The 18,195-nt window shown below is 47.6% G+C and overlaps 1 protein-coding gene across 2 annotated transcripts in view; it reads right to left on the reverse strand.

Annotated features, from left to right (window-relative positions):
* Dtx4 (deltex 4, E3 ubiquitin ligase) overlaps positions 1 to 18,195 on the reverse strand; it is a 35,851-nt gene that overhangs the window by 10,064 nt on the left and 7,592 nt on the right. For both annotated transcript variants that reach the window (XM_006526816.3, NM_172442.3), the window contains exons 2-7: positions 15,444 to 16,158; positions 10,037 to 10,098; positions 8,872 to 9,033; positions 6,654 to 6,715; positions 5,682 to 5,834; positions 1,734 to 1,895 (exon numbers count right to left, since the gene is read on the reverse strand). In XM_006526816.3, coding sequence (XP_006526879.1) covers positions 1,734 to 1,895; positions 5,682 to 5,834; positions 6,654 to 6,715; positions 8,872 to 9,033; positions 10,037 to 10,098; positions 15,444 to 16,051 — 1,209 coding nt within the window. In that variant the 5' untranslated portion in view covers positions 16,052 to 16,158. The remainder of the gene's footprint in view (positions 1 to 1,733; positions 1,896 to 5,681; positions 5,835 to 6,653; positions 6,716 to 8,871; positions 9,034 to 10,036; positions 10,099 to 15,443; positions 16,159 to 18,195) is intronic.

Genomic DNA, 18,195 nt, shown 5'->3' on the forward strand with positions numbered 1-18,195 from the left:
TCTTAAGTCATACTGGCCTCTTAAAGCATATTTACACGTTACATGTCTTGTAATCCTAATCAGACAATCATCTCCAGGGACTCCTCAGAGCCTAAGCAAAGTCCCCATCGCTGGCCCTAGCATTAAACGTCTTCTGTGACCTGCCCCCTATATCCTTATCATGTCCCCTCCTTCCATGACTTTTGCAAGTCTCAGGCCCCAACCTCCCAACTGAATAAATTCTACTGTTCTTCAGCATGCATTTTTCTCCACGGTTGTCTCTCCTGCAGCTAACTAACTGTGTATTCTGTATTTCTCTCAGGGATTCACTAGAGAATGCTTTGCACCAGAAAAGTCTCCTCCCACCTTCCAGACAGACTACACATAACCTCCTCCTCCTCCTCCTCCTCCTCCTCCTCCTCCTCCTCCTCCTCCTCCTCCTCCTCCTCCTCCTCCTCCTCCTTACCACACCTCAGCCAATCAGATAGCAGGAAGCAAAGTCCCGGGCACCTTAATAGTGCCTGGGAAGCTCCTGGTGGACTTTCCCACTCCTTGGACCTCTGCCTAGCAGATTCCCAGCAGCACAGATGAAGAATAAAAAAAGATCTGAAGCTAGGAGAAGGAAGCAGGCACCTTGAAGACAGCCAGGAAGTGGGACCAGGGTCACAAGACTTTGAAGCCCTGCAAGTCCCTTTGTCTGTGTAACTTTCATCAGTGGTGCATATCCGTTTCTGTTCTCCAGACGAGGAGTGAGAGGTATTTATCTTGCTCTGCCTGGTTACAAGTGCCCCAAGGAAGAAACCTCATGTTTTATGGACTATCACACGTTGCTGCTTTACTTTCTGATAACTTGCCGTGCTCTGGAAGTACTTTGTCTATTTATATTATTTATTTTACCATCCTCCTGGCCCCACCACAACGGGGACTTCGAGGTTCAAAGATGTAATCAATTTGAGCTCTGTTTCACCAGTACCTAACCCAAACCCGGGCACAACCCACATGCAAACACTTGTCAGACAGAAGACAAGCAAGAAGGCACAGGTGGGAGTGAAGAAGCGTGAGCAAACCAATGTTTGCTTAGGGTTAAATCTGGTCTGCACCCTACAACACCTAGGAAAGGCTCCACACTGTGTGAGGGAAGAGCTACATTGCGTTTATTCATTAGGATTATCATTCATATTTGTTTGAGGGCTGACAGTCTTCCAAACACCAGAGAAAAAAGAAATGCCAGTAAAGACAAAGCCAAGCATAACCATCAAATTGTTAAAAATGCAAATAACTGTTTGACCAAGAAATTCTACTTCCAGAAAATTATTCTACAGACATGGTCACATGACTACTATTAGTTATTAGTTGTAACATTATCTGTTGTACTAAAAGATTACAAACAATGTAAATAGACAGCAAACGGAGATGTTGAATTAAATATATATACAATGGATTATTACACAGACATAAGAATAAGGACATTCTCTATTAACATAGAACAAAAAACCCCTAAGGTTCATATTGTTATTTGGAGTGTGAAACAATGTGCCTAAATGTGGCTTTTTGTGCAAAACTGGGAGGGGAGGATGCAATCTCCACTGAGTACTACAAGGGATGCTGGAAAGACACAGAGAAAAAGGAACAATGGAAGTGAAGGGGGAGGCACAGTCTGGGGACAAAGATGGGAAGGAGGCTTCTCCTAGCACAACATTTTACCCACATTCCAAGTTGAAATCATGAATGGAAGCATCCACGGGCAGGCTCACCTGAATGCCAGGGGGGATACTGTAGATGATCCGGATGGTCTTGCAGTCCGGATGGCCAGGCAAGGAGTGGGGGATGAGGTGGTATTCCATCTTCCCTGGAGGCTGGGTGCCTGTCTTGACGCCATAAATGGTCTTACATGTTGGGCACTGTAAACTCCCATCCTGGGAAGCCAAATCCAGTACAGTCAGATTAGAAAGCTGCTTTGTTCATGACCTTCCCCTCAACCCGCCTAAAGCACCAGAGAAAATGGTCTCAAGAGGGAAAACTTACCCAGTGGATAACAGACCCGAACCCTCTCTAGCTACTTAAGCCTTTTTGGCTTTCTCTAAGATAACAGGAAGAAAATGACATGAATAACCCATGTTCCATACTGAGGCACACAGATGAGTCACCTCTGTCCTGGAGGGGAAGAGCTGACTAGGGCAGGAAGCCAGCACAGGGAATTGTGGTTTAGCCAATGCCCACATGGATGCAACACATGGTAACGGCTCAAGAGCAGCAATTTACCAACTGCTAAGCCCCAGACTCGCATCAAGTCTACTGTGTCAGGACTGGAAGCCTGAGAAGTGCAGGGGTTCAGAGTAGGACCTCTACCATAAAGCTGCCCGGCCTGAGTCTCAGCTCTGCCGTGTAGCCGTGGACAAGTCAACCTGTCTCCGTTTCCTTGTAAAAACAAGAAATGTAATCCTCTTTCAGTGGGCTAGTGAAAGTTAGGTGAGATGCATGACGAAAATATTCAGTATGTCCTATCTAAATGATACTAGTGTGCTGCTTATACTATCCGTGGAGAGACAAATAGTTGGGTCCTGTGTTGGAAAAGAACCAAACTGGCTTTAAGAAAATGGTTCTTAAGAAAGAAAATGGTTCTTAAAAACAGTTATAAATTGGCTTTACCTGGGAAGGAAATGAGAGCCCCTTTAGGTAATGGGAACTGAAGAACATACAGGCTTAAGGACTTGCCATCAGCCAGGAATTCACTGGAATTCCAGTGAAGTCTCAGATCTCCCCAGTTTTCTATACTGGTTTGAATCAGAATTCTTCCCCAAGGCTCATGGATTAAAGACTTGGCTACCTGCTGAGGAGATTTTGTAGAGAGACTGAATAACGGGGACTGGAACCTTATTGGTAGATTAAGCTACTGACATAGTGACCTGAAGGCAGCCAAGAACTGTGAAGAGCAGGAAGAAAAGGACCAGACAGAAGAAGAGGTGGAGAAAGAAGGACACAAGCAGAGGCTACATGATATACCCATGCAAGGCTTGCCCTCAGTGATGTACTCCCTCCGTCACACCTCACATGCTTGCTACCACGGTTTTGCCTCATCATAAGCACACAGCAAAGAAGTTGTCAACCACAGACTAACTTCCTGAAGTGAAGAGTCAAAAACAAACACAAACAAAAAACAAAACCAAACCAGTCTTTCCTTTTCCTTTCTATCGCTTCCCCATGCATTATGTCATAGCCACAAAGACTGATGTGAATATGGACTGCAGACGGAGACAGTAATATAAAAGCTTGTAGTCTCGCAGCAGGACCAGGTGAAGTGTCACCAGGTAGGGCAGACAAGAACCCTCAAGAGATCCCAGACAGCAAAGGTAATTCTCAGGTTCGCAGAAAAGGAAAGGGGGGTAGGGAAGAAAGCGCGCATGGGCAGCAAGCATGTGTGTAGAATGTGAGGCTACTCAGCTAGGAACGAGGGCCTGGCAGACACCGGAGGTCTTTGGGCAGGAGATAAGATCCTCTCAGGACTATTCAGGCATGATTCCATTCATGGTTGGTTCCTTTCAAATAATAGTTTGCATTCATGGTCACTGCTTTCTACAACCACGCTCCTGCTTTCTGCTCTAGCCTTAATTGGCTTCAAGACCTGGGGCGAGTGAGTCCATTCTCTCCCATGTTTTTCTTCAATGTGCTTAAGAGAAGAGAAATGCTTCAGTACTGCTGAAAGGGAGAACAAAGCACAGTGGCTTGGGAAACATGCTCGGAGCCCTACAGATAGAAATATGGAGTTACTGGGCAGTTTTGAAGAGAGTCATACAAAAGGAAATATTCGTGTTAAGACATCTGAAGACCTCCCTCCCCCATAAAACCTCTAAAAAGGTAAGGCTCTAGTGAAATATTTCAGCCCTGGGCTGTGAAAGAACATGGAATCTTTCACCAAGTCTGAGACACCAGGGAAGATGTCAAGGTTAGCCAGTCAACCTTACTGGTTATATAAAGATAAAGGGGGTGGGGTGGGGGGAATGAGAGCCATAGCCAAAAAAGAGATATAATTTTGAAAAATAGCAGTCATAACACTCTGAGGTAGCCATTGGTCTAGAAGTATGGCACAGATGGGAAGCAGCTTGGTTACAAGCCTGAAGGCCAGAAGTGGTGGCATGCATAGCTAGAGAGATGGAGACAGGATGATCCCGTGTGCTTGATGGCCAGCCATCCCAGGCTAATTGGTGAGCAACGAGACACCATTGTCTCAAAAGAGGTAGGCAATGTTCTAGAGATGGCACCAGAGGTTGTCCTCCAGCTTTCTCATGCAAATGTACTTACAGAAACATAAATACACACACAAAAGTTTTCCTCCAGTCTCCTTTTTACACGTGTACAAACATGAGCACAAACATGAGCACGCGCGCGCGTGCGCACGCGCGCGCGCGCACACACACACACACACACACACATGCAGCTACAGCTTCATATCTATATTTGACCTGAAAAGTAAAATCTTGAAAAGGTTGAGGGTCATTCAGCTCATAAGCCAAGGTTTCAATTCAGGCGTGCTTCCCGCCATGCCGCCTCCGTTCTTCCCCACTACACAAGACATAAGGAGCAACCCCCAAATCCAGACATGTCCTTGGGCAAGAAGTTCAGAAATATTTGGTTTCAAAGTTAGCTGGGTTCAGAGACATGAGTAGTGGTCAAGCTCACAGAGAAGGAGGGTATAGGTGGTTCCAGACACAGGCAAGAATGCAAGTCAATGTCTTTAAAAAGCACAGATAATGAAGAGGGCAAGTGTCACTTAGGGAGACAGACAGATTTCTGAAACCAACTATAACTGAGGGGCATCACCTTATGTCAGTTAATGGAGAGAAGCCTTATCTCAACCCCCTACAATGGATGCTAAGGCAGGGATTATTAAGCACTTTAACGATGTCTTTCCAGGGACAATCAAAGGTGTTTTGACTGTCCAGAGAAGGTGGATTTCAACTTGAACCACTAAAAAATGAAAAATAAAAGCTATTGGGAACCTATGCACTGCATCATGAATAAACAATTTCTCATCATTATGATGAAAGCCTTCTCTGATGGGGACCCAGTTCACTCAGTGATGGGCCATTTCCCTCAGAACCTTAATGGACAGAGCTCACCTCTGCTAGACCACCCTGTATAGCCAAACCAGAAACAAGGGGAGGCTTGACCCAAAGGGGAAGATGAAGACAGATTTTGCAATGTGGGATCTAATTAGCCCTGAAAACAGCACACATGTTCATTCCTGCTGCCCGGGATGAAGGTTAAACTTGATTGCCAACCAGCTCCACTCTATTGGCTGAAGCCCTGACTGAATAAACAAGAGAATCTGAGCTGAGAGCACCAGCATCCATCCCTCTCAGTCCCCCAACTATGGAGAGACATGACCACCCCTTAACTATGGATAGACATGACCACCCCTTAACTATGAATAGACATGACTGCCCCTAACTATGGGTAAACATGACCAGCTACTTCACCTACCCATCATGCCTTCACCACAGTAAGCTCTCTTAAATTGTGAACCAAAACAAAGTCTTCCTTCTTTAAGTCAGCTTTGAAGTATTTTGTCATAGCAGTCAGTAAAATAAAGTAGCAAATATACTTGGAGTGTCTGTTACGAGTTCCAACAACGTGTGGGAGAACAAGGACACTCGGGAACCAGTCATGACCTCACACTGCTCGCCCTCATGGCTGACACTGACCTTGTTCCCATTGTTGTACATAGCCACCAGGCAGTAGATGTGGTAGATGTGGCCACACCTGGACAGCTTTCCCACCAGGTCAGGCTTGACTGTAGGCTGTGGGCCTTTGTAGCCAGAGGGGGCTGTGAGACGCTCCATACAGATGGTACAATCCTGGCAAACGAAGAACAGACAGGCATCAACTGTCACTCAGCCCAGGGAGGCACCAGAAAAGTCTTCTAGAAATTTCACAAATCAAGGGTGCTGTGTTTAGGAAAGGGGGAATTGTAAATATAGTGTTGTCTTAATTTACCAGCAGAGATATTCCTCAAATAATTCCCATACATGCATACAGGCTAGCTTGAACTCATTAACTACATTATAATGATTTCCAGTGGCTTGTCAACAGATACCATGATAAACTCATGTTGCACTTTGTAGAGGTATTGAACTTCACGTGTATTAGAGGGGCCTTATATCTAAATAAATCTATGGCCTATTTCTCAACATGGGCACTACTGATGTTGTGGTAGAGTGATTCTTTGCTATGGATAGTGTTCTGGGCTTTATAGAGTGCTCAGAAGCTTTTACGGTTTCTACCTACTAGATGTTAGTAGCACACTCCCTAGTCAGTTATCAGAACCCACACAAGGCCACATGCTCCCTTAGGGACAAATCACTTCAGCTGAGAACCACTAGTCCATATTAAATCCATCCTAAAGGGAGTTCACATGACTTGGCATACTGTTTTACTTAAACTCAGACAGGCATGGAAGATAACTTAGAATCACTTAGAATTCTGCTAAATGGGGAAAGTTAAACCATTAACTGCAGCTCAAAACCTTAAACTTTGAAGTGAACATCAGCTAAATCTGCCCTGTGTCAGCCAGGACTTAGGAAACAGTACCTGCCATGTCCTGCAGAATGTGGGGACAGAGGTCATGCACTTGGTGATGGAGAAAGTGACCCCTGCCCCATACCCCCTGAACTCACCTCTTCTGGTGGGTGCCGGACCTTCTGCAGGTACTTCTTTAGCACTTCCTCTGGGGTTTTACCTATGGGGAAAGGAGAGTCACTAGGTCACCAAGGCAGAGGAGATGGGATCAAGTGACCTTGCCATTCTAGGTACTTCAGAGAGGATAGAGTAAGAGACAAGTTCAAAGAGAAAAGGATCAGGGAGACAGGTGACTCAGTTTGAGTGCTTGCCTTGCAAGAATGAAGATCTAAGTTGATCCCTGGAAACCTGTGTAATACAGCAGGCTTGTAACTCCAGAGAGAGGGAGTTGAAGTCGGCCAGATGTCAGGGGCTTGCTGACAGCCACTCTAGCCTAAGTGGTAAGCCCCAAGCAAGTAAGAGACCCTGATTTTAAACAAAACAAAACAAAACAAAACAAAACAAAACAAAACAAAAACAACAACATACCCAAGGCAGATGGCACCCAAGAAATGATACTTAAGGCTGAACTTTGGTTTTATGTGCAGGCGTGCATGCAAGTACACACAAGCACACATGCATACAGGTGCACACATAGGAGAAAAGGAGGTCAAATTATTTTGCACCAGTTTAAGGAGCATGAATGAGAGCAGAGGTTGTTCCAGCTCGGTCAAAGTGGCTTGAGGAAGGATGAGATGCCCCTGCCTGTCTTGACCTCTTCCTGCCCACTGTCTGACATGTCTGCCTATTTCAGCAAATCTGCATTTTAACTGAGATAAACTGAGTTTCTCTTCCTGATAATCAAAGAGCTTAGACGTGCCCATTTGGTCCCTTGAGAAAAAAGAAATAAAAACTCTTGGCACTGCTCTACAACTGCCAGTCAGACGGGCTGCATTTCTTTTACAACTCGTAAAGCCCTATCTTAAGTTTTGTAACATGGTGTCACAGTCAAATTATTTTTATGGGAAAGCAGGAAGTTGTGACCCCCAGTTTCAGGACAGTCCTTCCTGGCTTTAGCTCCTTCTGTTGCTGCCAGCAGACACAGTCCAGCAGTGGGGAAAGGAGTAAGGCTCCAGGAAACATGCTGAGAGCCATGGAGAGTAAGGCTCTTCGGGAGCTGGGTCCTCAGGAAGCAAGCTAAACTGAAGGCAGAGGGGAGGATCACAGGGCTTTATAAAAAAAAACCACAGAGCAAGGAGAGCCATGAAACCTTGGGCCATTCCTCTAGCTTTCCCCATCTGTTTTCTTACCCATTAAATAGGGAAGATTGGTAGTATCTACAAAATGGATGCTTTGACCACTAATGAGCTGATGGATTCACAGCCCCGTAGCAGTTTGCCAAAGAGACAGTATGTGCTATTAATAGTGCCAGAACCAGGGCAGAAGTGTAAAGCCCTGTCCTGACTTATTGGACTAAGAACGGGCATGTGAGTTCACTGAAGCAAAGAAATTGAAATGAACTGGGAAAGTAGGACAGGCGGTTGAGAAAGTTTAGTGGACAAGAGCCAAAAGCGGAGAGGCAAGGCCTTCTCTCCCACTGCCCCATTTCTCTCTCTCTCTCTCTCTCTCCCTCTCTCTCTCTCTCTCTCTCTCAAAAAAAAATGGGCTTCTATTAATTGAGATCCCATTGCCTTTTGCCAGTGCTACACACAGCCTCTGACTGAAACTTCACAGGAAGTTTATACGATGAAGGCTTAAGAGAGCAGATCACTTCATGACCAACAGCAGCAAGAAGGATGGCCAGCCCAGAGTCCCTTGAGGTCAAGGAAGATGCCCTCGCTCTCCAGAGCTGGATTGTGGATAGGTTCACAGTGATTTGTGAAGGAAGGTTGATGGAGAGGCTCCAGAGGGACATGAAATAGTGGCTATTTCTCAATTGTCATAGGCACATTCCAGCACACACCTGCTGGTTGCAGGCATCACAAAGACAGGAAGGCAGAAGTTCCACCCAACTAGCTCCTGACAAAGGTGGGACTAGATGCAATGTTTCTTTTCTGACACCAAAGTTATGTTTCTCTTCTAACTTACAACAGTTAATATTTTCATGCTTTTGCTATTGTTGCTTTGTATGTTTCTGTGTCTCCGGGTAGTTCTTTCTGACCCAGACCCAACTCTCTTTGGTGGACTCATCATAGTCTACTAGCCAGACCTGCTTAGCAGATATGGAACTGACAGCCCAGTGGGCTAAGCCATGGCTTTGACCTCGGTGCAGGCAGAGCCAGGGCTGGAGGCCCAGTTTTTCACTCCAGTTATCTAATCAGAAGAAGAGGCCTGTACCTTTCTTGGCTTGCTTTTTGGTGGTCTTGCGGCTCGTGTTCGAGACCCCTGGGATGGACTTTATCTCACTCTTGCTGACAGGGGGCGGGTGGAGGACCAGCTTTGGTGGGCGAGTGAGGCACACAGGCAATCCCGCTGCACTCATGAGTATCCCGGTGATTCCTGGAAGGGGCAGGGCAGGGGTGAGAACGGGCTGAAGAATGCGCTCCCAAGATTCCCCACACACCCCCTCCTGCTCATCTCCTCTCCTCTCCAGCAGACAGTCCTCATAATTCATGCATTCTGTATGCACACATATGCAGTCGCATGCTTGGGCGTGCCGGTGGGCAAATGCCGGAAGTCAGCTTTTTTTTTTTTTTTTTTTAAGTTGTCCTTCAGAAGCCAACAACCTCACTTAAAACAAATTACTTTTAGGAACAAGCCGCTGTTCCACATTCACATCTTTTTGTTTTGTGACCCATTAATTTTGTCCAGGGATTTCTGTGTGACCATGGTTGTGAAACCACCCATGAGCACAGCATAACTGAAGGCAACAACTCTCCCTCCCTTCAGAATCTACCAGGCACTCGTTCAACGGGGATGTGCAGGATGCTCTGAGGCCCTCCCCAGTCCCTGCCTGACCAATGGCAAGCCATTATTATGTAGGCTCAGTGTAGGCAGTCACAGCTAATGTAAGATCATGACTGGAATGTCTATGTTATACTGAGGAGATAGAACTGACAGCTCTCCTCACCCCCTCCTCTGGCTCCTGAACCTGAGAGGGGATGGTCACCTTGATTTGTGAGATCATGGACCTGGACCTCACCAGGAAACTGGTAGTCAGCAAACTCCAGGGACCTGCCTATCTCTGCCTCTCAGGCAATGGGATTATATGCCTGTCATTACTCTTTCCGTTTTAAAACAAAAAAGAACAGGGATTCTGGGCTAGAATGTTTGTCCTCATGCTTGCCAGTCAAACACTTTATTAAATGAGCTATCTCTCAAGACCCCTGGCATGCTCGGTGTTTAGCACCACCCACTGAGCTTTCCTACTCAGCTCCTAAGATCTCATTTTCTCCCATTAGCATCCAAATTCTCCCCTCTTTATAAATATGTGTTCACTAGTCTCTCCATGATTCTGAGTTTTCAGCCTACGTCAGTCAAACCCAGGTTCGTGAGCTCTTACCTGCCAAGGCAGGATTAACAGGGCTGGACCCATTCAAGTTTTTCACAGGCACAGTGGGAACCCTGTGGAAGTAAAGGGCAGATGTATTATGGCTCTGACATCAGAACAAAATGAACCAGTGTTTAAACCTACCAAAGTGCAGTGGGTTCTTAGGAGATCAATGGGAGGTGAGAGGTTCAAACTGAACTCAGATCTTGACACCCTCCACTCAGAACCTGAGAATGAAGAATGGGTCCAGGATGCCCACGGTCAAAGCAAGGAGTTCCCAGCTCTGCACTGTCTGCCAATTCCTCTACCTCAACCTTCTTAGCCTTCTGCCAGCCTCTTCTCATCGTTGTTTTACCTTTGTTCTTTCTGGTCCTCACCCCTGCCAGTCACATGCCTGCCTACGCACCTTTGGAAAATGTCGTTTCCTCTCCCTACAATGTTCTTCCAGGACCCTGCCCGTTTCCGCTTACATTCCCTTACTATTGGCTAAAATACAGATCTTCAGCCATGATCAGAGTTATATCCCTATCCCCAAATCCATGCACCACAGGAATCCATATCACCCCACCCCCATGTTCCCCGGAGAGCAGAGATGTTGCAATCCCTGGTCCAGCATTTGGAAAACACTGCCTAAACAGCTGTCACTTCTCCTTGTCCCAGAAACTTATAAAGGCAAGCCGAGACTCCTCCCCTTGCTGACCTCCCCAGCTCTGGAGAGGAGCCCACACAGCTGCCTGGGAAAGGCCAGGCCGCCCACGGCGAAGGCACTGAAGGTGAAAATACAAGACACATAGAGATGGGACTTGTGCCATTCCCCTCTGCCACCCAGGCTTCCACAGCTGGCTTGGAGAAGCCAGTGGGCCTGTCTATAGATAGATAGATGCCTCTGGGATCAAGGAAGCCTGAGAGTCCAGCTGGGGTAGGGCTGTGCTGGGAAGTCAGAAGGAAAAAAAGCAATATTTATTTATGTGTCTATTTGAGAAGAACTCATTGAACCCTACTTTGGGATAATCATGTTTAATGCTGGAGATGCAGCTGTGAGCATGACACCCCATGGGTCTTCCTCTATGGGCTATGATTCACAGGGCTCATATCTGGCTGGGGGCAATCCTAACTCTTCAACAATAAGCCTACTCAGTCCTCCCAGGTCTCTAGGTAAGGAGTGTTAAAGTCAATCTTGCTGCATAAGTAACAAAATTGGGGCACACAAGAGGTTACGCCAACTAGACCAAGATTGCAACAAGAATCCAACACACACTATCTGGCTCCAGAGTCCTTTCACTGCGCCTCCCATGATGCCGTGCTCTGCATTGCCCCATACTGTAATGCACGAAGGCACCATCAGGACAGAAGAGAGGCCTGATAGCCAAGTCTCTCTACCGGAGCACACCAGGTCCAGTAGGATGCGCTTCCTCTGTTGCCTTTCCGTGAAGACAGAAGCAGTGAAGCTAATCAAAGCATATGACGCTATGTATCGGGCCAAACCTAAAGCTACTTTTCTTTCCCAACTGTCGCCTGAATAAAGCAAGACTGGATGTGGGGAGATGAGGGAAAAGCTGACTTGAAAATAAAAGCCACTAGACCAAGGAAAGGGGAACGGCCTTGATTCCTGGTTGTGTAAACAACCAAGCACTGCAAATAACATGAAGTCAGCCAACTGCTTGAGCCTCAGGGATCTGGGGTTAGAATGTCTCGCCTTGGCACCTTCCCATTACACTATTTGAGAGAAAGGTGAGTCAGAAGCCCTGAATCCCTTCCAGGGCAGATTCACCTCTCCACTCTACCTGAAGAGGCTAGAAGAGTCTGCCCCTTGTGGTATGTCCCCTGTTCACCACTAGGGGACAGCACGTGCCGCACAGCCCCCGCACCTGCCTCCTTTCACCATCTCCAGGGCCCCTACCACAGCTGATAAAAAACTGTGATCTGTGTGACAAAGGCCACCTTTGTTTCCACAAACCTGACTGGCAGGTTTCCACACACTCTCTGGTCAACCAGGAAGTACTCCAATCCTCAGAGCAGCCCGGGGATTGTGGCGTGTGGGGGCGTCTAGAGAGAGAGATAGGGGAAGCCTGTTTGTGGAACCCTTGAACACTCAGCAAGACTTTGGGATCAACCTGTGGGGTCAACCTTCCTCTGTGTGTCAGGAAGGGGGCAACCTGGTCCCTGGTCTGTGGGCAGCACTGGGGCTCAGCGGAGGGCAGGGCTGTGTGCTTTACTAAATACCAACAGCAAACAATGAGAAGAAATGGAAAGTGACTGCCCACATCTGTACACTGCCTGCTTTGCCTCTGGCAGCTCTGGCCAGATCCTCTGTGTTCTGTGATCAAATCTGCCTGCCTTTAACCTCAGCTGTAAACAAGGTCCGATAAATGTCTGCTCCCTTGGGGTCCCTGTGAGGCTGTAGGATCTAGGTCAAGTAGTTGATAAACAGCTGAGCCTTGTGCAAATTTGGGCAACTGTTTACACTTTTATTTTTCCAATTGTCGAAGGGCTTGATTTCTGCCACTTCCTGCTTTAATAATCCAGTTTTCTCACAATCTTGACCACAGGGTATCAGGTATAAAAGGCAGAGTCGAAAGCCTGGCAGAGTTGAAAGCCTAGCAGTACTGGGGACTGTGAGCAGGCAGCACCTGCCTGCCCTTCCCCCATGGTTCCTGGTTAAAATGAAAATCCCAGAAAACCTGTCCTCTGCCCTAGGGCCTCAGCTATCTGAGCCCAAACCCCTCCTTCTGTGAAGCAGCGGTCCAATAGCAAGCCTCCTTCTCCCATCTTCCAGGCAACCAAGCCAAAGCCCTTTGACCTAATCACGCACTGGCCAATCGGAAGACAGCCCTTCCCCCATCCTCTTGGGCTGTTCCCAGTTATGGAGGATCCAAGTTTTTATTTCCATTGATAAAGTAAAACTGAGAGGAACTGACACAGTAAAGAGAGGAGGCCTGAACAGGCCGTTTGTGTGTGTGTGTGTGTGTGTGTGTGTGTGTGTGTGTGTGTGTGTGTGTGTGTGTGTGAGAGAGAGAGAGAGAGAGAGAGAGAGATCCTTGCAGACCTCATGCGGAGAAGGCTAGTGTTTTCTGAGTTATTCACCAACCCAGGAAGCCTCATGAAGGACAATGGCCTTGTCTCTAAGGCAACCAGCAACCATGCCTAACTGGAGGTACCGAAGCCTGGACTCTGAGGGGGAGAGGGGTGACTGCTGCCCTGCACCGACCTTCCCACCCCTTTTAAGAACCTCCTGCTTGTGTCTGAATAATTTGCTGTATCTTTTGTCCCCTGCCAATACTTTCTCTTCATCCCACATTGCCTGCCATCCTTGATCTTCCTTTTTTTTTTTCCCCTTTCCTGTGGGAAAGTTGCTTGAAGAGGTCATGGGCAGAGGGGATGGGGACGGGGCTGTGTAATGACAGAAGGTTGATGGCAGTTCCAGACAAAGAGGATAACACATGCTCATTAGTGGCCAAGAAAAGCTACAAGGGAAGATGGCAATGGGAATGCAGGAGGTGGAAAAAAGGTGAGAAGAAAGGGCTGGAAGACAGAGAGAGGTGGGAGGGACCCCTTTCAGAAAAACAGTGCAAAAGCAACTCATTTCTATACCCCTTTTGAATTGTGCTGCCTGGACTGCACTCACTTCTCCAGCTTGGCAGGGGAACAAACAAAAGAAACGAAGCCTGTTGAGTTCCTCACACTCGTTGTAGTTCAAGGTGATCTCGGGGCATCTGTCTTCATGATGGCATGGGGTCACTGGGGCATTTGTCAAGGGGACAAAAATGATGTGTAAGTTGGATTGGCTCAGCTTAGCCTTGAGTTCACTAACACAAGGGTATAGTCATTAGATCGTCGTCATCATCATCATCATCACCATCGGCAGCTAATACCCATTGGACTCTGTGCAGTCTCTGAACTGAAGGCTTCATTTAACCCACGTGACAACCCTAGCACTGAAGTCCTATTATAATGTCGCTCAACAGCTAAGAACACTGAAGACAGAGGAAACAAAACTTATTCCAAGTGGCACAGCAAAGAACTGGGTTCAAGCTCAAGAGTCAGGGAGTCCCCTACGTACACTGAGCCTCCTCTTATGGGCTGGCAATCACCCTGGAAATCTGCTAGAGCACCCAGCACTCTGCTGCAACCCCGTGTAGAGAAGCAGAGTAGCAGCGGGATCCAGGCGCCTCTTCCCCGCTGTCCTGCGCTTCCCCACGGAGGAAGTCATGAGCATCCCATGCCTCTGGCCGGCATGACAAGCTGCCTTCACCTTCACTGAGGCTTTAGCCAAAACAAGGACAGAACAGTGCACAAAGGCTTGTGTTCCAGCTTCTCTCCACTAAGGGAAGATATCTCTCAAGCAAAGTGCCCATGCTTAAAATGCATCAGCAAAAGAAATGGGCGGACATGGGCAAGCCCAACGGGGGCTTGTCAAGGAATGACCTCTATCCATGGAGGGTTTCACAGTGATTCCATGAGCAGGTTCTGTAAATTTGGGACTATCATTTGACATACAAGGAAGGACACTGACCCTTGCAAAGATCCTGGGGCTCACACAAATGAGAGGCAAGGAAGAGAGGCTGTTCCAGCCCAGTCCTCTTCAGTTCAACTGTGTATCTTTCATTTCCTGTCCCTATGCTAAGACTCTGTTTGGAGACTCAGCTGAGTGTCTATAGTATTGCCTTAGGGCAGCCTGGATTTTCAGTCTAGGGACTCATTCCAGCTCTAAAGCCTTTTCAACCATCTGGGACACAGCAGCAGGGCCAGGCCTCTGGAGAGAAAGGGAAGGCTGCTGGGTGTGATGGAAAGACAAGAAGACAGCATGGCAGGCAAAGGCTGAGTGCAGGGAGCTGGGCATTCCTGTTTGCTGGTTGAGGGAGATGGAGAACATAAGAAACACAAATGGCACCTCCAACAGCACCAGCACGTCATGAGAATGCTACAATGGGCCAGGAAAGAAGCAATCTTTGCTTGGTGCCTATTGTACTGAGGTAAAGGGGAAAGAGGATTATAAGGCCATACTCCTACAATATATTTGATTTTATCTGTGAAATGGGACAGTGTCACCAGAGTCATTATAAAGATTATAAATGAGATGATAACACTGTCAAACCAGAACACAGTGAGCTGAACTAATGTGAATGGGTATGCCCTATGTTTCACTAATGATGGAGTCAGAGCTCCATGGGTGGATCTGGCTTCAGACCACAAGGCAAATGAGAAGTAAGACCCCAGCTAGATCCAGACCTCTTGGATCCCTAATATGAAAGACCTCCTTGTTCATACCAGGCTGGCTTCTACCTGCCAGGGACAGCTCAGCCTGAGAAGACTAAACATGCCTGTCTTGGCAAGTCCCTCTTGCTGTCTGACCCAGAAGTGAGTCACTTGCTATCACTTAGGTGGTTAAGTGCTCTGTCACAGCCATGGAAACACCTACCCGGAGGCAATCAGCACCCGGGACTGGGCAATGGCCAGTCGCTGCAGATTGGACCGATTCAAAGTGGCCAGTGCCACCCTTCCAGTCTTCCTGTTGCTTCCTTGTGGGCTGGCAGGGGAGCCTACAGTCGCCCCAGCTGGTGCATTAGAGACTTGTCTTCTGATAACCTGCGATGGGGCTGTCTTCCCTGGGCCTCGAATGGTGCCAGTGGTGTCTAGTGGCTTTGCTCCAGGGCCAGGTGGCTGGGGCAGCTTGCCCACTCCAGAGAGGGCCATGTTCTTTCGTACTGCTGGAGGCCCAGTGCCCCCATGGACCACAGCAGCCTTGACGCTCATCACCAAAACACACTGTGGACAGGAGCAAGGTGGTGCAGGGGAGGACGTCGCCGGTCCAGGACTGACTGGCCAGGACTGAGTCTTTGGCATAGTGCCCGTGACCATGGGGTAGATGAGGTCTAGTCGTCGTCTGACACGGCGCTGGCGTTGGGTCTGCCTGTTGATCTGGCCCATGGTGCTGAAGTCTATTATGTAGCTGAAGCCAATGGAGGTGAGGTCGATCCATGGGTGCTGCTTCTCATAGGCATACTGGATGGTGATGCCGACTTCCATGTCATAGGGAGTCCAGGAACCATTGTCATTCTCCCATTCCCACACGACTCCCTTACCAGGGGCTGAGGATGGGTCATAGTAGTTTCGTCGAACTGGGCGGAGGGTCCCTGTCAAAGTCAGAGAGAGGAGGAATTAGAGCCTGTATAGAATCCCACTGATTTGTATTAGATTCACAGATAAACATAACAGGAGTCCTACTGTGTGGCAGGCCCTATGCTGCCTAGTAGTGTGTCAGTTTTGAATAAGGCTTATTCAGAGAAGCGTACAAACAATCCAGAGTAGAAGTAGAAGCAACCACATGGAGGGCAGGGCAAGCATTGCCAAACAACAGAATGCACCTCCAAACATGGGGTTCAGGTACTGGTTTTCAAACAAATCAATTCACTTTCCAGCTAATTCAGAATACCTCAGCCAATACCCTGCTGGGAGCTTTTACAAACAAACAAACAAACAAACAAAAACACTAAAGGTGATTCGTTTATACAATCAATGAATATACATTCACACATGCCAGGATTTCTTATGAATGGATTTCTCAGGATTTCTCACTTGAGAGAAATAGAACTGCTCATAGGCGATCTCTGTTCCTGTAAATACGCCTGCACCCAAGGCTATGGAAGAAAAGAACACAGAGCTTTGGAAGTCTAGAAGAAAGGGGGACAACTTTGTTTCCATCTAGAAGGCCAGAGGCGGTGGCAATGAAGCTCACCACGACTCTTTCAAAGCACATTAAAGAGAAGGAAGAACTGGGTTGGTGATTAACTCCTTGGGTAAAGAAATTTAATTCTAAGCCCGATGGCCTGGATTCGGTCCCCAGGACCCACATGGTAGAAGGAGACAACCGACTCCCATAGGTTTTCCTCTAACCTCCAAACACATGCCATGGCCCAACCCACCCAGCCCCTGTCCTGCCAAAATAAATAAACGTTAAAAAAAAATTAAAGACAAAAATGTGTTATTGGGAGATGGGGCATCTTCTTAAGAAAACTTTCACCCGTTTCCCAGAATTAAGCCTCTTATCAGCATGAATAACATTCTCAATGGTCACGAGAACCATTTAATAATTATCTAAGATTTTCTTCCAAGAAACTCAACCCTTCTAAAGATAGCATCCTCTTCATTTGATGGCCTCTCTGTGGGTTTGGAAGAGCCAGGGTGATTACAAGATAATAGGACAGCACAGATGACCCAGCGGGACAGCAAGACAACTGGCCTACAGAGTCAGATTCTCTGCTTCTTTTTTCCTCTCCCCTCCCTAATTCCAAATTCTGTCTCCAATCAAGACTCATTTCATGGCATCAACATCAAGGCTCAAGACTGAAGAGGGCTCTGAGATGCTGGGGTAGGGGGTCCCTGTATCTGCCAACTTAGGCTTCATCTGAGGAAGTGGTGGGAAAAGGCTCCCCTTTCCTGGCCTCTGACCCAACCCCTCCTCCAACCCAGAGGGAGACACCATGACTGGGACAGAATCCCATTCAAGGGGGAAAGAAAGGAACAATGGTTATTCAGGCCTTTGCCAGGGTCATAACCCACTCCCCACCCCATCTCCAAGCCCCTTAATGACCCAAAACATCAACATTCAGAGAAGCAGAACAATCCTCTATTCAGTGCCAGGACCTCTGCTGGGGGCCCTTGGGTATCAGGATGGGAGGCGGGTGTTCCCGGTTTTAGCCTCCATTTCCTTCCTTAGCAGCAGGTCAGCTTTCTGGGGAACAAAGCACAGGGTCCATAAGGAGCTTCCATCGCTTCCTGCTGTGGGAGGAAGCCTCCTTTCCTCATCTCTTAGGTTTCTACAAAGCTCCTTCAACAGGTGGACTTGAAAATTAAACGAAGAAACAAGTACAGAACCACACATAGGAACCTCGCACACAGCAAGGGCTCAACCAAATGGCTGCTGATCATTATCATAGCTCGTCCTGAGATGTTATAGGGAAAGAGCAGTTTAGAGGACTCTCTCTCTCTCTCTCTCTCTCTCTCTGTCTCTCTCTGTCTGTCTGTCTCTCTGTCTGTCTGTCTCTCTCTGTCTCTGTCTCTCTGTCTCTCTCTGTCTCTGTCTCTCTGTCTCTCTCTGTTTCTCTCTGTCTCTCTCTCTCTCTCTCTCTCTCTCTGTGTATAAGGGAGAGAGCTGGAGAATATAAAATCAC

This window comes from Mus musculus, chromosome 19 (genome assembly GCF_000001635.26).
Source record: "Mus musculus strain C57BL/6J chromosome 19, GRCm38.p6 C57BL/6J".
Taxonomy (NCBI): domain Eukaryota; kingdom Metazoa; phylum Chordata; class Mammalia; order Rodentia; family Muridae; genus Mus; species Mus musculus.